The 25,018-nt window shown below is 41.6% G+C and overlaps 1 protein-coding gene across 1 annotated transcript in view; it reads right to left on the bottom strand.

Moving 5' to 3' along the window:
* ARHGAP26 (Rho GTPase activating protein 26) overlaps positions 1 to 25,018 on the bottom strand; it is a 692,304-nt gene that overhangs the window by 145,037 nt on the left and 522,249 nt on the right. Inside the window, exon 18 of the mRNA XM_006873269.1 lies at positions 10,860 to 10,998. Within this exon, the coding sequence (XP_006873331.1) occupies positions 10,860 to 10,998 (139 nt within the window). The remainder of the gene's footprint in view (positions 1 to 10,859; positions 10,999 to 25,018) is intronic.

Raw genomic sequence — 25,018 nt, 5'->3', positions numbered from 1 at the left:
CAATTTTATAGATGAGAAAATGAAGGTTTAGGGAAGAAAAGTAGACTTTCATTACCCTTCGTCTTACAGCCCACAGGCAATGAAGTTGGCATTTGAATACTGTGGTCTGAAGGTGGCGCTCATGCTTTCAACTACTATGCCATATTGTTGTTTTAGTACTGGCCAGTCGGTTCTGACCCATAGCGACTCTGTATAGGGTTTCCGAGGAGTGGCTGTTGAGCTTGATCTGCCAACCTTGCAATTCAAACTGATCTCACAGACCAGCGCATTAACTCACAGCATCACATCAGGACTCCACTATGCCACATTGTTGTTGTTGTTGTTGTTGTGAAGTGCCGTCAACTCGGTTCCAATCCATATTTGTTGTTGTTAAGTGCCGTCGAGTCGGTTCCGACCCAGCCAGCCCTAAATGCCAAAAGAGAATCCGAGATTCTCTGATAATGACAGAAATCAAAAAACCCTGACTGTCCCCTCCTTCCAAAGCCAGTGATTCTCTATTACCATCAGCATCACCAGAGAACTTGTTGAAAATACAGACGCCAGAGCTCTCCAGAGAGAGGGACAACAATAGTAAGGTATGCACACCATGGAATGGTCAATCCTTCAGATCAAAAGGGCAACATTTATTTAAGGACAATGTTAGAAGGGTTAGGAAGGAGGGTAGAATGGAAATAGGAACCACAGGGAGGAAGTGGGATAGCTATTGTTGCTAGGAGGGGATTGCAATCATTTCGGTGAAACAAAGTGTAGGATTTGTCAAATGTGAAACTGATCATCTTTATAAATCGTGTCACTCCATTGACATTAAAAAGTTTTAAATGTCTCAGGGTAGAGACCAGACATTTATATTTTTAACAAGTTTCCCAGATGGTTCTAATGCACACTCAAAGTCTGAGAACCATTGTTCCAGGAAATGCATTTCAACTTGTTGGTATGATTACCAAAAAATTGGGATAAAGTAAGTCATAAATGTCACTTTGAAACAGAAATCTCAGAGGTACAGGGTTCTCCCCAATCCTTCAACCATCTATAGCTTTCTGGGGCAAGTATAGCTGTGCGTCAGTACCTTTTACCTACACATACCAGTCCACTTTCATCTGCCTGATGAATCTGTGTAAAAACATGGAGACTAAAGAGTAATCTCATTAATACCAATCATCTGGCAACACAGTTGGAAAAAACCTCGTTCCATCTGCTCAGAGGCGATCACAAATAAGGTGATTTCCTTGGCCAAGCATAATAGAGTTCCCACGGAATGCATACTGCTCTCTGGCTAGCTGGTGCTAGATTTGGAGGGAGGCTGTCATGTGGCCACAGCCTGACAGTAAGCATATTAAGAAACTAATTCAATATGGTTCATCTGCCCCTAAAGCAGTCAATAAACAGATGGCTTTTTATTGCTTCTGTACCTCAGTCTATCTAGGTTTTATCATCTACGTCTCAAGAAGCAACAAAGGTGGCCTTCTGGAGACAGCATGGCACAGAGAAAGGAGACTACCTGGGTACAAATCCCTTCTTTGTCATTTTCTGCTAGTGAAATTGCATAATCTCTCTAGTCTCAGTTTACTTGTCTGTAAAGTGTGGGTAATGAGAATCTACCTCACAGGGTTATTATCAATTGTGAGGAAGAGATGAGAGACTTAGAAGACTACCTGGTACATTAGTTAAGCACTCAAACATTTTGGTTATCATCAATTTTATCTTTATTTGTTGTTATTAAATCAAGTTCTAATTCAGAATGGCCCCAAGGTTCTATATAAAATCCATTTCTTTTTCCACATTAGTCTCATAGCCTTTTTACAGTCAGATATTTTCCTTTGGAAATAAGGTTGAGTTTTCCAGCTGTTTCATACAAGACAACTCTAGCAGAACCACATCTCCTCTAGTACTACCCCACAAGTTCAAACTGGAAGGCAAGATAGTGGCTGGTTCTTAATGCAGGCTTTGAAATCAGACAACTAGATTCCAATCTACTATTTTCTTGAGGTGTGTCCCTGAGTACACTGTTTACTATCAATTCCATTTTCCTCTAACTGTAAAATAGAGCCAGTACCTGTGTCCTCTAATTGTGATGATTAAATGAGATATAATACCTAATTCAATAAACCATTAGCTAAATTATGGACTCTTGGTGTGGCACTGTAGGATAAAGCATTGGTCTGCAAGGCCAATTTGAACTACAAGGTCAGTGGTTCAAACTTATCAGCTGCTCCTTGGAAACCCTATCCAAGGTCACTATGAGTCAGAACCAACTTGATGGCACTTAACAACAATATATCTTAAACATATATATATTAAAAAGTTAATTTTTACTGATAAATCTTTCCAAGTTCAATTTAGAAACATATCTTTGCATATTTTTCACTGTAGCTCTACAGACAAGAGCTATCCCCTGCTGCAGAAACACTCTCTTCTATGTTCCTTTGTTAAGCATTACAAATTCTACCTGTGTGCTATTTGTGCTAAACTATGACCTTCTTCATTTTCTTCAGCATCTTTCTCAAAATTCCCCTTCTCAGAAAATATTCCTTGACTAGTCAGAGACTAAAGCCATGGTATTTTTCAATAACCTCATATGGATGCGAGAGATGGACAGTGAATAAAGAAGATCGTAGAAGAATTGATGCCTTTGAGTTGTGGTGTTGGAGGAGAATACTGAAAGTGCCGTGGACTGCCAAAAGAACCAATAGATCTGTTTTGGAAGAAGTGCAGCCAGAGTGCTCCTTGGAGGCCAAGATGGCTAAGCTTCGTCTCTCATACTTTGGACATACTGTCCGGAGGAAACAGTCGCTGGAGAAGGATGTCATGCTGGGTAAGGTGGAGGGTCAGAGAAAAAGAGGAAGACCTCTAACGAGATGGATTGGCCAGGTGGCATCATTGATGGACTCAAGTGAGGCAGCGGTAGTGAGGTTGGCCCAGCATCGGACATTGTTTCATTCTGCTGTGCATGGGGTTGCTATGAGTCGGTTCCGACTCGATGGCACCTGACAACAACAAGTCAGAGACAACTATGTTCCCTAGTCCTCTCCTCACTAAGATATTTAGTGGTTCCCTAATGATGTGAGACTATTATGATGCACATTTCCCTTTGATCAGACCAAGATACCTAGCTAGTGGAGGGCATGAGAAAGCATCTAGTGCCTCATACTAGGAGGAGACCACAGCCATTATAATGCTAGCTCTACTTTAGATAAAGAGAAAAAGCAACCTGGAGAAAATCCACTACTCTCCACCTATTAGGAGCTCTGATAGCATAATGGTTACGAGTTGGGCTGCTAACCTCAAGGTCAGCAGTTCTAAACTACCAGCCGTTCCACAGGAGAGAGGTGAGGTTTTCTGCTCCCGTAAAGATTTCCAGCCTTGGAAACCCTATGCAGGGTCTCTATGAGTTGGAACTGACTCCAGGGCACACCACCATCACCATCACCACCCACCTGTTAAAGCAGAAGAGTCTCATGCAGGTGCCTGGGCACCCAGCTGGTCTGCCTAAACAGAAGGAAAAACTCCTTCCAGCATATAAAACACTCATGCATGCATCTCAATTAATATGCCACATACTCCATGAGCCTGAAGTGTAAGAACAAAGGCAAAGATGTGAACTCCCAAACCTGTGGAACTCCCAAGGTTACTCCAGGAGCTTCCTCTCTGGGAAGACAGAGGCAAATGACAAATTTAGGCCAAGAGGGTTGGCATGATTCACTTCCAGGAGAAAATAATGGGCCCCAAAGTCTGCAGAGAGCAGAGGCACTGCCAAGAAGTGGACACAGAAAAGAGAAAAATGTGCGCAGACAATAAATGACAGGAACCACTCAATAGAATGCACTCAAGTGAGCTGCTCAAAGAGCTTGAGACTCGTTAAGCATTTCAACTAGTGACCGAAGAGTGAGCTGACCAATGGAAAACAGAGAAAATATTAAACTGAAAGTGCATCAATGAGGAAAAAAAGAACATAATTGGGGTCATAAGAGATCAGGCAGATGGACAGAAGCAGAAGTGAGCTTTTGAACAAGATTAAATTTGAAAGTAAAAGAGGGAAATGTGTGCATGTGCTAGTGTGGATGTGTACACCTGTGTACACATGTATGTGCAATGTTTCGAACAGGGCATTCTGTGGTAAAAACCTGAAGAAAGGCAAGGTAACACCAAATCTGGGCAGACAGCACAACACAAAATTGATATACACATAGTATGTGTCCACTCTGATATAAACAGTCAATGGCCGACATCTGACCCCTCCCACTGTAATCAAGTGAACCAAAGATGCTTGTGTTTGTATATTTAAATTAAGGGAAGAGGATTTGAATCGGTGAAAATTCAGAGTGAGGTGGATGGACCCCCAAAGTATAGTGCACATTCCAACGGTGGTACACAGGTAATCCTGAGGTGGGATGTCATGGACATTTTTATTTTTTTATCTCAGTAATCTGAGTTATTATTTTAAAGTATATTAGTGATACTACACCAAGATCATCAAACTCATGTTTTCACAGATCTTATTGATTAGGATGAGGCTATATAAAGAAATGAGGTGCTTTACCATCAATTTAACCAAAGTAATGCTGCTGTTGTTACTAGTGCCACTGAGTTGGTTCCGACTCATAGTGCTCCTGTATAGGGTTTCCAGGGAGGGGCTGGGTTTGAACCACTGACCTTGCTATCACCAGTCCAGTGCTTATGCAGTTTCAACTCAACAGCACCACACCAGGGCTCCATTCAAAGTAATACAGGTATATAAAACAAACAGCGCAGGCGTTATGGGGTTGTGGCCCAGCTAGTGAACGAGGGTTTGTTTATATAAATGAATGAAGTTTGGCCAAGAGTAAGCTAGGCATAAACTGACCTTAAACTGAAAACCATGATTATATAGAAACACATAATTTTTCTTAACCTATCACCTGCTGAATCTTTACCTGTAATTTAATTCCAGAAGTATTTTGATAAAATAAATTCCTGTGTGTTGGTCCACAAACCCGATAAAGCAAATGGCAAGGTGTGTTCTATCTTCGAAGGGCACTGTCATCTACTCATGTATTAGTTTAGGTGATTGGATCTCCACCTGAAAGGGGGCGTGCTCTGGCCAACACCTTACAGCTCCTGGCCAATCTTATTCATGGCACAAGTTCTCAAACCCTTCTACAGTGCTTCCCTCGTCAGCCTGAATACTGTTCTAGTGTCTCAGAACAAACTTGTTTCCAAAACAATGATAAAAAGAATTTCACAGGCAGTAAGTGAAAAAAAGCACTGCTTATAGGGTTCCAATTCATACATTCACAGGTTTATTCTAAAACAAACAAACAGAATGTTTAAACATGTCTCTGCAATCAGTGGATGGCTGCAGACAGGCTCTCACTTGTCTTAGTCTCATTAGAATACCTTTGAAAAACATAGATCCAATCACAATGGTGATCTCAAAGGGAATCTGCTAGGCTAGTTAAATTCAAGGCACAAAGGTCAGATCAGAAGGTTATGCAACTGATTTTTAAGATTCCCAATGGGGTAATCTTGAAAGATTTTCTCAAAGGACACAGGGGCCTATTACGACGTTTTCAGAATACTGAAAACTGCACTGCTGAAAACAAGACCAAGAAAGTTGCACTTAAGACTTCTTTCCTGGAAAGAAGAATGCACCTTCTCCTTCTTCCAGGGTTGCAAGTTTTTATACTATTGGGAAACCTTATCCCATCCATCCTACAGCCCTGATTTTGCCCCTTCCCTTCAGACTTCTTTTTAGTCCCCAAATTCTGAGAACACTGAAAACAAACACAATTGATTGCATCCTGGTATGGCGCTACAGCAGTATAAGCACTGGACTGCAAACTGGTTTGAAACACAAGGTCAGCAGTTCAAACTCACTAGCCACTCCTCAGAAATCCTAATCTGGGTTACTATGAGTCAGAACCTACTTGACAACACTTAACAACAAAGGATGTCCAAACTGCCATTTTGTTGTGGTGTAAATCGAAGAGTGCAGAATTGTTTGGGGGAAGGGTTAGAGAGATGGAAACACTACCTTCAGAAGGGTATAGACCTAGATGCAACATATATTTTGATATTTTTATTTACTAAAAGTTTCTATAATTTTATAGCAATACATTTTTTGCTTCCCCATATTAATATACACCTTTCAATTACAAGATACAATGCACTATATATGTAAACTTTTCGATTAAAATATTTTTTTTTCTTTGAGAAACAGGAGGAAAGCTAAGCACCTCACAAATATCCAAGCGTCTAGATTCCAGCCCTGTTTCCAAGGAAGAAATTTCCTAGTGTATTTCCTTACATTAAGAGGAACAAACCACTGCTTTGATATCGCCCTGCGTTTTCTCTCTCTGTATATTATCTGCACACAGTGACGCAGTGGTGGTGGTGGTGTGCTGTGGAGTCAGTTCTGACTCATAGTGATCCTGTATAGGGCTTCCGAGGCTGTAAACCTTTACGAGATCAGAAAGCCTCATCTTTCTCTCGTTTTGAACTAGCTGACCTTGAGGTTAGCAGCCCGACTCGTAATCAATATGCTACCAGAGCTCCTTCAGTGATATGGTAGCTTGTACTAAAGTTTAGGCAAGTCTGCTTTCACCTGTTGCTTTGTGTGAGTAAATTAATCTTGAGCACAAATCCTATTTATTTTCTCCTGCTCTATAGCCCTTCTTACTTCCTCCCAAAATGCGATTTAAAACCTGTTCCAAAGCTGCTTCCGCTTCAGTCTTAACCACAAACCTGTCACTATTTTCATGTTACAGGAATTTACCAATATTGTTTAACCTGTCCTAATCTGCATAGCACAATGCTTAGTACAAGACATGAGGTGACCATGCTCTCCTAGAAGCTGGAGAAGCACATCTGCCTGTAACCTGATGCCTTGCTCAGCAGATGTGTGAGAGGCCAGTCCTGTTCCAAGTGTTCCCTGGCTCACTCAAGGGGGCCCAGACCCAGTGTAGATCACAATGAGAATGACCCAAGCCAGAAATTTAACAGGAACACAGGCAGTCATTAGAAGAGAAACTAAAACCAAACCAAACCCTTTGCTGTTTAAATGAAATTGATACATACCCTAGAGGATAGAGAAGAATTGTCTAACGGGATCCTAAGAAATTTTACAGAAGCAGACTGTCACATCTTTCTCCCAAGTAATGGGTTACCACTCCGGACCTTTTGGTTAGCAGCCAAGTGCTGTAATCACTGCACCAACAAGATTCTTTATTAGGAGGGAAATCAATCCCAATATGAGGTCAAAAGTCCCTTTGACCTGAACATTGTTTTATAACTTCGCTATAAGGAAATTATCATGAATATGAGATTTGATGACAAAGAAGATAACATGGACTTGTTTAAATTTTCTTCAGTTTCAACTTGAACTTGCATACAAACAACAGATGGTCTGTTCTGCAGTCTGCCCTTGGCCTTGTTTTGGCTGAGGATACTGAGCTTCTCCACTTTCTCGAATTTTTAATATACTCGGAAACCCTGTACAGGGTCGCTATGGGTCGGAACCGACTCGATGGCACTCAACAACAACAACAAGGCATTATGGGGCTTGGTTTGTAACTATATTTTGTATGCTAAGTTAGACTTCTGTGATAGCTTGTACTGATCCTTCATCTTCATTTCCAATTTTTACACTCTAATAATCAGTAATTATCAATGCATCTTGACTGCATGTTTGATCAGCTTCTGAATGCAGAAGTTGGAAACGAGCATCAATATCTTCGTTTTCAGGATTAGTGGAAAGTGTGTAAATTTAAATAATATGTCATATTAACTGTTCTTCCTTGTAGGAATTTGAGTATTATTCTATCCTGACAGCATTGTATTTCAGGATAGATCTTAAAATGTTCTTTTTTGATACATTTGACACTGTTCCTCTTCAACTTGCCATTCCGGCATAATAGACCATATGACTGTCAGAATTAAAATGGTCAATATCAGTCCAATTCAGCTCACCATTGCATAGGACGTCAATCTTTATGTACCAAATTTCATTTTTTGATGAATTCCAATTTTTCTTGATTCATACTTTGTACATTCCACATTTGATGACCATGGATGTTTGCAACTGTTACTTGTCATTTTAAGTTGTGCCACACCAACAAAGGAAGGTTCCAGAAACTTTACTCCATCTATGTCATTAAAGCTGACTCTCCTTTGAGGAGTGAGCTCTTCTCCACTTGCATTTAAGTGCCTTCCAACCTGAGTTCATCTTCTGGCACTATATCAGACAATGTTCTACTACTAGCCACAAGGTTTTCACTGGCCAGTCTTTCTCAGAAGTACATCACCAGGTCATTCTCCCTAGTTTGTCTTAAGCTGTAAGTTCCACTGAAACTTGCCCACCATGGGAGACCCAGCTGGTTTTCAAATACCAGTGGCATAGCTTCCAGCATCACAGCAACATGCAAGCCACCATAGTACAACAAAGTGACAGACAAGCAGTGGGGTGCTAAATATACCAAGGGGTAACCATATTATGAGATACTATGATGTCTTTTATTTTAAGGTTCCTGGTGAAGCAATGGTTAAAGCACCCAGCTACTAACCAAAAGGTTGGTGGTTCAAAGCTCTAATTGCTCCTCAGGAGAAAGATGTGGCAGTTTGGTTCTGTAAAGATTTAAGCCTTGCAAACCCTACAGGGCAGTTCTACTCTGCCCTATAGGTAGCTATGTATTGAAATTGAGTAGCCATTAGCAGGTTTTCTTTGTTTTAAGATGCAGTTTAAAGCAGTGATGTTTTGGGGGCAGGAAGAGCCGTTCTCAATTGTTCTAAGGAAGATGAATACTTCTGAAATACGTGGGGCTAAAATCAACATTGTTTTTTTTCTTTCAATTCATACATGGAACTTCTTCAAGGCAAAGCAAACCACTGCCCTGGTCAAATACCTTTATTATTCCCTTTAACAAAGAGTAATTAATGATACTATACAACTACATTTCACTTATTGAACTGCTACTTTGAACCAGGTACTGATTTAACTGTTTTAATCCTCACAACAGCCTATGAGGTAAAATTTGTTTTATTCCAACTTTACAGAGGAGACTGAGGTCCCAAGATGTTCCACATAGCTGGTGAGCAGCAGAGTCAGAATTCACACTCAGGTAATCTGGCCCCAGAGTGTGTGATTTTAACCATTCCATTCTACTGTGCCTGGCTTACCATACTTCTGTCTATGAAAACATGCCGATGTACAATGATGCATTCACGTGTCTCTTTCCCATACTCAACTCTGAACTCCTTAAAGACAGGGTCCTATTTTATAATCATTATCTTCCTAGTCCATTGTTGTTGTTGTTGTTAAGTGCCATCGAGTCGGTTCCGACCCATAGCGACCCTGTACAGGGTTTCCGAGGGTGTAAATCTTTACGGGAGTAGAAAGCCTCATCTTTCTCCTGCGGCCTAGTCCATGGTAGGCATTATATTGATATTGGCTATATGAATGAACAATCTGGGTATTTGCATGTGAATAAATAAGTAGTTACGGCTTATATCAGATGCTTAAATGCATCATTTCATTTAACTCATTAAACTTCACTATCAGATGGGCACTAAAATCCCTATTTAACACAGATAAGCAAACATGCTCAGATGTGGCCCTACACATGAACCCATGTCTGACTGACTTCAGGCAGAGTTTGAGCCCTCAATTAGCTTACTGTAATACATCTCTTCACCAAAACAAAAACTAGACTGTATGAAGGGGCTTCAGAAAGCTCATGAAAAGATTGTATTATCTTTTAATTCCATTATTCCAGGAACTTTTTGAAGCTGCCTCCGTATATTTTCGTACCCAGTAACTGATCAATACAAAGAACTCAGAAATCCTGAGATGAAGGAGGAAGAGGGGGAAGATTTAATATAATTAGGATGATTATTCTTGGTTTTGTCAGGACAGATGGTATTTTCTAATTAATTCATTTCAAATATTCTTAAGGCAGGGTGAAAGGTGGTACAGTACAGTGAGTTAGACAAGGTCCTGCCCTACTGGGGCCACATTCTAGTGGGGCACATGACTCATGCTAATAAGCACTCCAATACAACTGAGAAAAAGAGAGGAAACTGATTCTATCCTATGGGAGTCACTAACAAAAAAGGGGTCTAAGGAAAGTCAGCTGAAGAGCAAAGATGTCAGGTTGAGGGTTAAGGTGCACTTGACCCATGCCATGGTATTTTCAATAACCTCATATGTATACAAAAGCTGGACAGTGAATAAGGAAGACCATAGAAGAATTGACACGTTTGAGTTATGGTATTGGAGGAGAATATTAAAAGTGCCATGGACTGCCAAAAGAACCAACAGATCTGTGTTGGAAGAAGTGCAGCCAGAGTGCTCCTTGGAGGACAGGATGGCCAAACTTCGTCTCTCATACTTTGGACATATTGTGAGGAGGGACAAGTCTCTGGAGAAGGCTATCATGTTTGGTAAGGTGGAGGGTCAGAGAAAAAGAGGGAGACCCCCAACGAGATGGATTGGGTAAGTGGCAGCCTCGATGGACTCAAGCGTGGCCAATAGTGAGGTTGGCTGTTCTGCTGTGCATAAGGTTGCTATGAGTTGGTACCCACCTAACAACAACAACAACAATGAAAGTCTGAGCTGAGCTTGAGCTACTATTGTGCAGCAGGAGGAAAATGCTCAGTTATTTGCCAACAGATCTGTGATCACCGGATATGTGTTCACCAGCTTTGACCCTGTCTTTCATTCTCAGCAATATTGGCTTTCTATCCTATCAGAGTCACTCAGCGATGGAACCTCAGAGGGCACCAAGGCACACAGTTCAGCAGCCCACAGAAGGCCAAGGTTTCCACCCCAAGCAGCAGGGTGATAATCTGGGATGAGCAGCATGCTGGCCCTGAGCAGCAGGACTCACGTTTCTCTGTGGGCTGCACAGCATGGAAGAGCGTCAGGGGCCTCTCGCTACAGGATGGAGGCTTGGAGTCGCTGCTCTTCTTCCGAGACAGGTGCAGCTGGGCATTGGTGAGCGGCACATCCGGCACAGTGTTAAATATCTGCAAAGCAAATTTCACAAACAGGTCACACACGTCTGTGAAATGAAAAGAAGGCACTGGCCTGAACCAGCACAACTCTGAGGCATCTTAGAATAGGCAAAAAAAGATCTAGAAGGATCACCAGCATTTAGTTGGGAGATAAATGACGCTGTCTTAGTCCATAAAGATTGGCAGTCTCAGAAACCCCTATGCAGGGTTGCTGTGCATCAGAACTGACAGTTGGTTTGGTTCTTTTGGGTTTTAATTTTACATATTTCTAGGAATGGCTGCTCAAAATCAACAGCCACTCTCCAGGAGAAAGCTGAGGCTGTCTGCTCCTGTAAAGATTTACAGCCTCGGAGATCCTATACAGAAGGGTTGCTATGAGCTGGAATTGACTTGATGGCAGTGAGTTTATCTGAGGAGCTGGCATTAAACCTTCTCTTTTGGAGGCATATCCCACAGCTTGAGAAACATGCACTTTCATTCCAAATCACCCCGCTATAATTTCACCTGATCTCCTTTCTGTTGTTGTTCTCCCTGGGAAATGAACATAAAGCACTTTACTAAGGATAAGTCACTGTCTGTTAACACCACTTAAAGTTTTTGTTGTTTTTTTTTAAACTTTTATTCTGATAAAATACATATAACAAAACATTTGCCATTTCAACCACTTTACATGTAGCATTCTGTGACATTAAATACATTCACCATGCTGTGCAATTATCATTACTCTCTGATTCCAACTGCTTTCATCAGCATTAACAAAAACTTATGGAAGTCCCTTAGTTTTTGACTATCATTGTCCAGAGCAAATTAATTAAAACCTTTCACTTTTCCTCATTGGTTGTGTTTCCTAGTGCTTGACAATTGTTTCACAGCCTTCTTAGAATGTACATTGTGTATTTAGGTAACATTCCAAACAGAACCCATCAAATCCCAAGCAGGGGCACACTTTCCCAGTCCTTGTCAATTAGCTCAGATGGAGGGAGCATTGCTTTTCACTCAGCATTTGTTAGGTTTGTTGCAGAGCTTTCTTTCCCTTGTTTAAAAGGGGGAGAAAGGTTCCTCTTTCCCCCTCAATGATAAAAGCAAGCAAGCAAACAAACAACCAAACCCACTGCAATCGAGCCAATTCCAGCTTTTAGTGGTGCTGCAGGACAGAGTAGAACTGCTCTGTAGGATTTCCGAGGCTGTAAACCTTTACAGGAGCAGATTGCCTCATCTTTCTCCCTGGGAACAGCTGGCGGGTTTGAATCACCAGCCTTGTGGAAGCAGCACAATGCATAAGCCAGTGTACCACCAGGGTTCCTTTGGTGACAAAAGTAGCTTACATATTACAGACATTACAAAAAAAAACCCAAAACACTCAAAAACTTGAAAAAAGTACTTTAGAAGAAAACGAAAAACTCCCCAAACTCTACACTGCAGAGACAACCAATGCTAGCATTTAGATTTTCATTTATAAGCTTCTTTTTTTTTTTTTTTAAAGACCATGGGGGAGGGGGGGAAAGAGAAGCGCCAGAGAAAATAGGTAAGATGATGATAGCTTCTCATGGTCCTTTTCCCCCCAAAGATACAAAAGTGGCAGAATTCAATAATGATGCTTACCGTGACTACAGTTGTCTGTGCACTGCATGCTGCCGAGGGACCAGCCCTGTACTATGCACTTCACATGTAGCTCACTCGGTTCTCGGCAGCCTTGTGCAACACGTGCTACCTTCACCGTTTTATAAAGAAGAACCGAGACACAGTACAACTAAAGACTTGGCAATCGGCTTCCATAAAGATGACAGCCAAGAAAACCCTATGGAGCAGTTCTACTCTGTGAACACATGGGATTGTCAAGAGTTGGAATGGACTTGACAGCAACGTGAGAGATTAAGATTCATTGATTCAGTCATTAGCATCTCTCAGTCTTTGGAGCTAGCCCCTTCTAGATGTTCTTTCTATTTCTATGGAAGGAAAATAATAGAATGAGTAACAGGAGGTTGGTGAGTGACACCTTCACCTCTGAATGACCCTAGACATATCTGAACCTTTCTTATGGTTCTCTCTCCATTGTGGGTGCATAAAAACAGAACCCAAAAGCTGATAAATAGAAAGCAAATTTGTAAAGAATTATAAGAATTTCAGCCCAAACAGCTGCTCTTCATGGGTTGGCAGGTCCTTGGGCTCCAATGATGCCAGCCAGCTGGTAAAGTCAGTCTCTCTCCCAAACACAGCTGTCTGAAAACCGCATTATCATATTTTTACTAAGGGATTAGACATTTTCAACAAAATAAACGGAATCACTACATAGCTGAGTTCAATTGGGGCTAGGAGATAAAGGGGTAAAGAAAACTTAAAGCAACAATAAACTGGGTTCCAGAGGCGCCAGAACTTCTAAAAAATAGGTTTACCAGTGCCACACATGTTTCTAGTCTCATTTTGAGTCTCTGCAAGAGGAAGGGAAGAAAAAGGCTGTGGTTGTTGATACCCTGCTCCAGTTCTGTAGCTCCCAAGCATTCTCCTCATTTACTTATTTCTCATGGCTGCTCCTAGGTGACAACCAAAGCAGGCACCATCCTCATCCTCATTTTACAATGGTTCCCATACGTGAGTGTTTGTAATTCGCAGGGACTGTGCAGTGTCTGTGCAGTGAAGGTCAACTCTACATATGATGACCATTTCGCCAGGAGAGATTTCCTAACCTGACACTGGCTAAGAAGTAGTGGGGCTGGTGCCAGAGCTCCCAGGGTAGGAGTTGTTAACAACCACACTCTCTATCACCTCAGCTGTCACCCTGCTCATCTCCTCCCCCCCCAATCCTCTCTACAGAAGCCAGTGTCCCACACCCACAAGTGTGAATTTCAACAAACATTGGTACCCATTCACATACTTCTGCCTTTGGCCTCAGGTGTAGCACCTTCAGCAACCCCCAGCTTGGAAAACTAACTCAGAGCTAGTGGTGGGCCTGATTCTCAAGCTATATCACCCCACCCCTTATGTCTGGCTTCCAAATTTTATTTCTTTTTTCTTAATGAGTTACAGAGGATGAGCTCCTCTCCTAATGTGCTGGGAGTGGAGGAAATTTATATAAACTGTCAACAAAAATATAATAATTAAGCCTTACTAAAGAATTATAATAAATGCGAGTGAAACAAAGAGAAGTTCATAGTGAGAAAGGACCATGGATTTAAACAGATGTGTGAAAAATTGCTTCCAAAACAATATTTCTATGCAGCAGAGTGGGGAGAAAAGTGGAAACACAGATGAAGGAGAATTTCATTGTGCTCATGGATTCTCTAAATGGAAAGTTATTCCAGCACAGGACAATTAGCTCTGAAGGAACACAAGTGGTTTGTGATAGGCTGTTAGCCCTAAAGGTTGGCTGTTAGTATACACCCAGTGGCTCTGAGGGAGAAAGGCAGTAAAGACTGCAGGCATGAAAGCACATGGGCCACCTCAACAACAGACAACAGCACAATTGTTTCCATGGGCAAAGCAATACAGTCCTGAAAGCTAGAGCTCTGGTTTTCATTGTGGTCAGCCCCAGGCTTCTGAGGGGCTGTTCTCAGAATGAAATGCAATCATGTGCAAGTGATCACACTGAAGTTGTAACGTTCCCAACGGGGGAACATCCTCACCATGATCACACGGTGTCTCAATGTACAAGGGCATCTTTGTGAATTACACTAAGTCAGAGCAGATGACTTAAGAGTTTCATTAAGAATTCTTAGAAATGATTCCCTAAATTACTTTTGTTCAATTAATTGATAGCTGGAAATTGAACATATGCAAGTTGTCTATCCTTCTCTCCCCCCCCACCCCCAACAAAACAATCAACCCCAAACCAGTTTCTACTGAGTCCATTCTTACTCATGGTGACTCTCTGTGTGTGAGCAGAGGGTGGATCCATGAAGTTTTCAAGGTTATGACCTTTCTAAAGTGAAACACCAGGCCTTTATTTCTAAGGTACCTCCATGTGAGTTTGAACCGCCAACCTTTTGTTTAATAGTTGAGTGCTTAACTGTTTGGGACTCCTGTAAGCGTTTGTTGTTGTTAAGTGCCACTGAGTAAGTTCTGACTCCTAGCAACCCTGTATACAGTTTCCAAGGAGTGGATGGTGGGCTCAAACTGCTGAAAGTACATAATCATACCAGGACTGCAAGTGTTTAAAGTCTTCAAAGGTTTCAAGGCTGTTTATTGTTGAGCCTTCTGGCCAGGCCAAGCAAGAGTCTGACTCTGCACTCAAAGTCTAGGTTGGAATTCTGAAGGAAATGTAAATCATTCCCAATTTTGTAGGTTATTCCAATATTATTTAATTTACAAGAGATGATTTTATGAGTCTCAGATACAGTTTCCTTTGTTCTGCTGAGAAGAATTACTGTACAAAAGACTCTGCTCAATGATGTAATCATGAGTGATATAACCCAAGCCCTGTTGGTGCAGTAGGAGAAGCAGAGGCCTGTTAGCCATAAGTTCAAACCCACCAGTCATTCTGCAGAACAAAGACGAGGCTTTCTGTTCCCATAAAGATTTATAGCCTTGGAAATCCTACAAAGGGTTAATATGGGTCACAAAATGACCTGATGGCAGTGTTTTTTTGTTTTTTGTTTTACCATGTGGCTGGAGCAGTCTAGTCATTTCAATGTGACTTTCCAAACCACATAAAGGATTTACTATATGCCCCCCCATGCCCTGTTAATACTTCCTAAACTTATAACTGTATTCTAACTTAGAGATATCTTAGAGATGAAAGTTAGGAAGAACATAACCCTTCTGAAACAACTAAGGAATAAGACAGTAAAATAAAATGTTATACCAGGTAACCCTTCCAAGTATCCCCAATTTCATGTTTCCTATTAAGGAGCTCTGGTAGCACAGTGGTTATGAACCAGGCTGCGAACCACAAGGTCAGCAGTTCAAAACTACCAGCTGCTCCGTGGGAGAAAGATGAGGCTTTCTGCTTCCATAAAGATTCACAACCTCGGAAACTCTGTTCAGGGTCGCTATGAGTCGGAACCAACTCGACGGCACTTAACAACAACATTAAGTAGATAGACTCCTGGTGTTGTGCTATGGGTTAATGCGTTGGACTGCAAAGTTGGCTTCAACTGCAAAGTTGGCAGTTCAAGCTCACCAGCTGCTCCTTGGAAACCTTATACAGGGTTACTATAAGTCCCAACTGACTTGACAGCACTGAATAACAACAACAGATAAAGTAGAATTGTTGTTGTTAAGTGCCGTGGAGTTGGTTCCGACTCATAGCGACCCTGAATAGGGTTTCCGAGGCTGTAAATCTTTACGGGAGCAGAAAGCCTCATCTTTCTCCCGTGGAACCACTGGTAGTTTCGAACTGCTGACCTTGCGGTTCACAGCCTGATTCGTAACCACTACACTACCAGAGCTCATTAGTTGACCCATAAACACCAAGGCACTGTTTGCCCTGAAGCCATGGGACACAGTGGTCTGGAGCTGCCTGAGTCCAGATTCTGTCGCTTACTCAGTGGACAACACTTACAGACTATCACTATCATCAACATCATTGCCATCATCACCAGAAATGGAGGAAGGAAATTTAAAGTTATGTGGGTACAAAGCAAGGTTTTGGGGCCAGAGAGATTTGGGTTCTAATTCTAGCTTTGCCAAGTACTACCAGCTCTATCACCTCAGGCAAATTCCTCATTTCCTCTGAGTCTGTTTTCCTTCTGCAAATGGGAATCTCACAGCCTTGCAGAGCTGTAGAGAAGATGATGCACATACAATGTTTAGCCCAGTTGTTGTCATTGTTAAGTGCCTTAGAGTCAGTTCAGACCCATAGTGACTCTGTATAGAGTTTTTGAGGAGCAGCCGGTGAGCTTGAATCACTGACCCTACAGTTCAAACTGACTTTGCAGTCCAGTGCATAAACCCAAAGTGCCACACCAGGACTCTGTTTGTTGCTATTGTTGTTGTTATGTGCCGTGGAGTCGATTCCAACTCATAGCAACCCTGTAAAGGGTATCTGAGGCTGTAAATCTTCATGGGAGCAGAAGGCCTCATCTTTCTACAGCAGAACAGCTGGTAGCTTTAAACTACTGACCTCAAGGTCTGCAGGCCAATTCGTAACCACTACGCTACCAGAGCTCCTTAGGACTCCACTTAGGGGTGGCATAAATATCAATAAAATTAACCAAACTTTCTTGAATGATTACCATACCAAGTTACAGTAAACCCTGTGTAAGCCGGAACCTGTCAGAATAGGAAAACTCAAAGGTTTTCCACGACAATAGATCAACAGAAAAGTGATAAGACTACATGCACTGTTTCAAAGGTGGAGGAAAACTTGCAAGGCCTGAAGAAACAAGGCAATTTTATGGAGTTCTAGCTCTCAGAGGTTTCACTGTGTTTATATGGGTTCTCCTTTCTTTTTTTTTTAAACTCACATTAGCCCTATAAGAGAACTACCATTACTCTTGTCATTTTGTAGAAGACAAAACTCAATGGGATTAACGGATCTGTTCAAGTTCACACAGATCAGAGAGTACATCTGAACTGGGACCTACACAATTGTTGTCAATTATCATGGAGTTGTCCCTGACTTATACCAACTCCATGTACAACAGAAGGGCACGTTGGCCTGTCCTGCACATCTTCCTGACCCTGGGCAGGTTTCAGTCTATTATTGTGGCCACTGTGTGTTTCAATTGCCTTCTAAGCGAGGGAAGGATAGTTTTTCAGTAGTACATCATCAGGCCTTTCTTCCTGTTTTGTCTTAGACTGGCTGCTCCGCTGAACCTGTCAACCATAAATGGTCTTGCTGGTATTTGAAAAACCAGTGGCAGAGCTTCCAGCACCAGAGCAAAACACAAGCTACCCACGGTACGAAAGTCAGAGGACAAAATGAAAAGATCCTAAAGTTTTGTAGTCTGATAGATCTGGGTTAGTCACTTATTAGATCTCTGACCTTCAGGTATCTCATCTGTGAAACACTCCCAGGGCTGTGCTAAGGTACAAAAATTAAGTATAAAGGGTACCAAACGCATGGTATGATAAGCACTGGACTGCTAACTGCAAGGTTGGTGGTTCAAACCCAGCAGCTTCTCCTAAGAAATCCTACACATGGTCGCTATGAGTTGGAACCACTTGACAGAACTTAGCAACAGCCCTCCATAAAAAGGAGCTCTGGTAAAGCAGTGGTTTGAACCCATCTGCCTTTCCTTGGAAGAAAGATGCTTCCATAAAGATTGACCATCTTGGAAACCCCAAGGGACAGCTGTACTCCATTCGACAGGGTAGCTAGAAATCAGAATCATTTTGACGGTAGTGGGTTTTGTTTTTACTTAATTCAGTAAGAGAAGAGAATTACAAAGTAAAGAAAAGAATAAGTAGAGACTCAACAATGAATTATTTGCAGTTGGGACACAAGGATTTAATTTATAAGTGTAAATTTAATTATGTTTTTTTGCAAAAACACTGATCCTGATTGCTTACAGCAATGTTAGAATATGCCACTTTTTTCCCCTTGCATTGTCTATAAAATTCCAATTTCACCTGCCACTTTTAGAATTTGTTCTTAACCATGTCCACATACACTTATTTATACCTTCTCCCAATTCCATCTGTAACATGCTCTTGGCAATCTAAAAGCGTTAGGAGTCTCCTTGTGATGCATGTGGCTTATTGTCTATTACGTGCTGTGATTTTTTTCTTGAGGAAAATGAGGCTACGATGAAGACTCCCTGGGATATAACTACAAGTAGCTCTGAGATGATAAATGAACAACAGAGACCCGGGGATTACAACATAATACAGAAAAGTTTTGGCATGAGGAGGGGTGGCCTGTGCATTTTCTTGAGACACAAATGCAACCATCAGGGTCTCAAATAATAAAGGGCTGGCAAGTTTAATCTGCAAAGCATCTGCTTTGGGACAGGAGGACTAGAATGCATCTGCCTCCTCCTCGTTTTCACATCAGCCCATGGAGTAGAGGACAGCTCTGCACTAGAAGCTAAAAACACAGTGCCTTCCCATTGGAAAACCAGGCAAGTCTTAGCAGGGCTCATTTACTCCAAGAGTGAAAATGACAAAGACAGAGGACTTTAAGGACAGTTGGAATTCTGAAGTCTTGTTGACACCGGCATTTTGGTAGAGGGATTGGCAATTTGGAAAGTAGTTTATTAGAAATCCCTCAAAAGAAACAAATTACATTTAGTAACCGAAGGAAGATATAGGATGATGTGGTTTTCCGTATCTCCAGAAAGATTTTGTTTCCAGTTGTGTTTGCTAAAAAAGAGAAGCTGAATGAACCACAACAACATTCATCATCCTCATTTGGGCACCATTAAAGGAGCTTCACAATTGAAAAAATTATAGGTTTGTCCAGGGTTTATTGAGAGGAGTATATATGTTTAGATTCACAATCTTATCACATTAATGAAGACTACGTTACACAGAAAGGAGCTCTGATAGCGTAGTAGTTACGAATCGGGCTGCGAACCTTAAGGTCAGCAGTTCGAAACTACCAGCTCTTCTGTGGGAGAAAGATGAGGCTTTCTGCTCCTGTTAAGATTTACAGCCTCGGAAACCCTGGACAGGGTTGATATGAGTCGGAACTGACTCCACGGCACATAACCACCACCACCATCTTACACAGCACCTGCCATGAAAAACAAAACAAAATCCTATGGCAGGAGAATTCCAGCTCAATCTAAAAGTAAAGCTCAGCCTACTTGTAAGCCTAACAAGAGGACCAAAATCCACATACTCAGGAATGAGTAAGAGAACAGTAACAAAAAAATTAAGAAATAAAAAGTCAATGAACAAATGAAAAACATCGTGACCATAGATCAGCTTCCCGAGCAAGCAATGGTACCAGGGAGTCCCCATGCAGTGAAAGCATGTGGGCACAATGTTGTAGTAGTTGTTATTATTACTGCTAATTTTGCATATTAACAGCTGCTTAAAACATTAAGGAAATGAAATGCAACTGTTAAACACAACTCAGTTGCCAGAAACTGTGCAGATCAATTGTATTTTCTTAATTGATGTACATCTGTGCACAAATCCCAACACTGGTGTAATACATTTCAATGCCACCAACACTTTGGTAAAAGTACATAGAAGCAGCTTGGTGAGCCCAACTCAAATCAAATCAAACTAACTGCAGTATAAGGGTCTGCAAGGCTTCTTAAGACATGCTGCTTATGTTGTTGTTAAGAGCTGTTGAGTCAGTTCTGATGGATAGCAACCCTGTATAGGGTTTCCAAGGAGCAGTTGGTAGGTTTGAACCACCAACCTTGTGGTGTTAAACAGGGCATTCAGGGTTAGTTAGCGTCTTCTCCTTGGCAGAGCCACTGCCATACAATGTTAAAAAGGGGCATTGCTACTTGAGAATCGACAGCGCAAGGATTAACCCTCACCTCTCTCTTCCACAGAAAACTGAGGGCCTGGGAAATTATACCTTGTAAAATACTAATAGGCATTAGCAGAGGCAATGCTGACAAAAGCACACAGTGCACGAGTACATGTGTCCAAACAGCTGTCCTGATTCATGTGCAGAAACTCTTTTGAGTGCCAAAGTCAACATAAATGTCTGGAATTGTTACCGAACAAGTGGGTCTAAGCCTATTACTATACAAGTAGTCTTCAATAAGCATCTGGAAAATGGAATTAGAAGGTAAAAATAAAACCTATAAAATTTATTTCTGAACATAAACTCCATCAAGTTCAAAACACTTTTGTACGTGATGGTACAAGTCATTTGGTCCATCCCTAAAGAACTGAGGGTGCCGGGGACTTAGGCCAATACAGTCTTTTTTATATTACTAACTTAAGAAAAATAGTTGTTGTTGTTAAGTGCCGTTGGGTCAACAGGTACCCTTTAAAGATGTTTGAAGATTAGAAGACAAAAGAGAAGGAAGAAAGGGCCAAATCAGGATTGCAAGGAGGCTGTCTAGTGATTTCCCATTAAAACTCATGCAAAATGGCCCTTGTTTGACCAGGAGGATGAGCAGGAACATTGTCGTGGTGGAGAAGGGCTCTCTGGTGAAGCTTTCCTGGGTGTTTTTCTATTACAGCTTTGGCTAACTTTCTCAAAGTTCTTATAATAAGCAGATATCATCATTCTTTGGGCTTCCAGAAAGTCAACAAGCAAAATGCCTTGAGCATCCCCCAAAACTGTTGCTGTGACCTTTGCTCTTGACTGGTCTGTTTTTGCTTTGTTTGGATCACTTCCAACCCTTGGTAGCCTTTGCTTTGATATGTTTGCCTTCAGGATAGTGCTGGTAAAGTCATGTTACAGTGCTTCAAAGAAATGCTTCAGAATCCAATTTTTTCCCATAGCTTTTAAGATCCTTAACAACTGAGCTACATCCAACTGTCTGAAAACATCTCCCATCACTTGTTAGCTAAGCCCGCAGTCCTTTCACAACCATGTAATTTTAATACAGGTGACTTGATTCATACTTGCCTGGAAGGCTGTCCCTTCTGTCTTCATTCTTTCTCTGCCTAAAAAACTTCTATCCATCTGTCAGAACCCAATGCCAAATGGCAGCAAAATTAAAATTTCCCTAACTAGTGTTCTCATAACACCATATCCATCTTACTGAATGACTTAGCATACTATATTATGGTTAATTGTTGTTGTTGTTAAGTGCCATCGAGTCAGTTTTGACCCATAGCGACCCTGTTTCCAAGGAGTGGCTGGTGAGCTTGAGCCGCTGACCTTGTGGTTCAAACAGACCTTGCAGTCCAGAGCATTAACCCACAGGGGCACACCAGGACTCCTATGGTTAATTACACACTTTAAAAATATGAGTCCTGTTGTGGCACTGTATGAAAAGCACTGGACTGCTAACCGCTGGAGGTTCAAACCCAACTGCTCCTTGGAAATCTTATACAGGGTTGTTATGACTTGGAAAGCATGTAACAATAACAACAAAATATGAGCACCTTAAAAAAAGAAAGTTCTATCTTATTTTTCTTCAACCACTTGAAAATGTTCAATTCAAAGTTATTATATAGAATAAGGATTAACCAGAGTAATTTAAATAGTTTGAGTAGTGTAAAAAACAGAGCTTGGAGGCAGCATCTGACCTCCTATAACTGCAGAAGGGGGATGGAGAAAAATTAAACTCCGTATCAGTCCAGGTTGATTCCTAATAAGCTGAGGTCAGAAATGCCTTCACCCTCCATTCGTTTTCACCAATTTTGACACTGACCATCCCTCTCACAGCAGTTTCTCAGTTCGATTCCATAATTCACCATAGTGCCCATATAGTATTCAGACATGATACTCACAGTGACGAGGTTTCTTAGAGAAGCTAACATGTTACAACTCAAGATTAGAAATGTTCAGTTAGGATAACTTACTAGCCATGCCTACAGGCAGGCCTCTGGGTCCTTGACCTCTGCCCTGTACTCCAGGATTGTTACAAAGCTCTTTTAGCATTGCTGATAAATGTCCAAAGGGCACTCCACTCTGCTACAAGCCTTAGTCCAAAAGCATTTAGCTGTAACTCCATGGGACTGCAAATTTACCTCCCAAATTAAGTGCCTGGAGGCATCCTATACCACAAATTGAGCCTCCTGCCCCAAAGCACTCAGCTTTATTTGCTCTGTGGGTGGGAAGCCCACTGCTCTATCTCAGGCTCTGGCTCCTGGTTCTGTCGCTGCTACTCAGGGGCTGCTACTTATCTGCCATTCCTCTGGTGTCACAGCTCTGTCTCCCGGGTCAAGGAGACAAAAGACAAGCTTCACTCCTGGTTCTTCTTAAAAGACAGTTAAGATTTCCCCTTTCTGCTTCTGAGACGGCTCCCTTTAAACTTAGCAGGATGGCAAAAATGACCAATGCCCTAATCAGAATTTCAAATTTTTACAATCACAATTAGTCCTGCTAACAATCAGTCACAATGGAATCATATTATCTTAGTGGCTTCTTCTCCAACCTTCTCTTTTCCAGACCCATCAAAAAAGAAACTTGTTTGGTGGGAGTTGCAAAGGCTACGGATAGAAGAGCCTTATGAAGTAATGCACTGCACTGCAGATACTGAAAGCAGTCCTAGATTCGAAGCCTAGCTCCTCTCCTAAGAAGATATTTTTAAAACTTTCTGCACTTCAGATTGATATTTTGTAAAACAGAGCTGAAAATACTGACTTTACAGGGTTTCTGTGAAAATTAAATGAGACAGTCGCTATAAGGTTCTTAGTACAGTATTTTATAGATGGTAAGCTGCAAGTGGGAGTCGTGGTGTGGTGCTGTGGGCTAATGCATCAGACTGTAAAGACATTTGAACTGCAAGTCAGTGGTTCAAGCTCACCAGTTGCTCCTTAGAAACCCTATACAGGGTCGCTATGGGTCGGAATCGACTCGATGGCACTTAACAACATCAACAACAACAAGCTGCAAGTGAAAGTTAGCTATTTCTGCACTATGAACATCAGAAAGATCCATTACCTTCAACTGAATATATAAGTCAGGGTTGCGTTACTAACACAGAAAAAGGAAAATTACCAGGAATATCCAATCATAATGCCTTGTCTTCTGGCTTCTTTTCTCCCTGCCTCCTCTTATTCTGGAATATTTATTCCTAGAGTTATGTCAAGTTGACGCTTGCCCATGGGTCTCTCCATGAAGATGGAGAACAGAGTTTCTGGACCACTGTTAATATGTTATGTGATTAGCAAATTTAATCTGACCAAACTCAAGTTAGTCAAGTTGGTCCCGTTAAGGAGACACATGTGAGTTCTCTGTGAAAAGAAATGTTTCTAAACCCACAAACACTGTTTCAAGGGGGTGCATACATGATAGTGACTTTAAAAAGGAGTTACCTTCATCCCTGGGGGGTGGTGTGTGTGTGTAATGTCTACTGTGAATGCTTAGTTGGTAAAGAGAGAAAGGCAGAGACAGAGAAAGAGAAGACAGCATATGCTTCAGTCAGAACTCAGGGGCCTTTTTCCTTCTCTTGAAATATATTTTTTATCAAGTTAAAAAAACAAAAATTTTGAGCTCTTTTTTCAATGTCAATTTTAAAGACAAGGTGTTTTTCCAGTTTTAGACATCTATGAGTCTGAGGCTGACAGAAGATATCTGAGGACTGAGTATAGCTACTACCATTGAACGTGTTAATGCCTGTGGTTGTGTAGATAGTGCGATGCTGAGACACAGAAGTGCACTTTTCATAAAAAATACTTAAGGAGTTGCCTGTGTTCCACACAAACCACTTGTAAAAAATGGCTTCCACGAAGGGAACTAAGTAAAAATCTGCCAATGATGGGAGTGTGTGGCATTATGGCAGACTGTCTGCAGATGAAACCTCCCACCCTTGTATACCACTCCCTCCCATCATGAGCCTGAGTCTGTTTCTCCTCCTTTTGAATCTGGTTGGATTTCTGATTTGCTTTAGCCAATAGATTGTGGTGAAATGGACACTTTGCCTGATCTAGGCTTCTTCTGTTTTTGCTTTCTGGGAGTCAGGGAGAGATTACCAAGTGATGAGAAATCACCTGGAGATACAGAGAGAAAGAGGTCTCATGGAGGAGATCTAAGGTATCCCAGCTAGTACTGAGGTCCTCCAGCCCTGACAGAACCACTCCACACTGTGGGACACACATGAGCCCTCCCTCCCTAATTTCTGACCTACAGAACTGTGAGCAATAAAATACTGTTGTTTTCAGTCAAAAGGTTTGGAGATGATTTGCTATGTAGCAATAGCTAACTGAAGAGAGACACATAGTTCATTTCTTCTTTATCTGTCTATTCTCTATGGAGTATATCCATTGGCTAATACTTGGGTTCCACACCCTCTTTCAGTCCTGTCTTCTATGCCTTCCCGATCGCGCCCAATCCTTATCCCATGGCACAAAGGTATAAACACTTTTTAAAATTTTCTTCCCAACATGGGAGCATAAGATGCCAGGAAGGGTGGGTGATTACTTAAGCCCTGTAGTAGGACTTGCTTCAAGAACAGGATATATGCTATCATTTGTTTCTTATTATGGCCAGATGTCTAAGGTGCTGCTGGAAAGCATTTATTTCTTCAAGAGGGGTTTTCAGGATTTTCTTCAGCTCTGATGC

The sequence above is a fragment of the Chrysochloris asiatica genome, unplaced genomic scaffold (genome assembly GCF_000296735.1).
Source record: "Chrysochloris asiatica unplaced genomic scaffold, ChrAsi1.0 scaffold00232, whole genome shotgun sequence".
NCBI lineage: Eukaryota > Metazoa > Chordata > Mammalia > Afrosoricida > Chrysochloridae > Chrysochloris > Chrysochloris asiatica.
The sequence above is the reverse complement of the archived record's forward strand: the minus strand, read 5'-3'. Positions and strand labels throughout refer to the sequence as shown.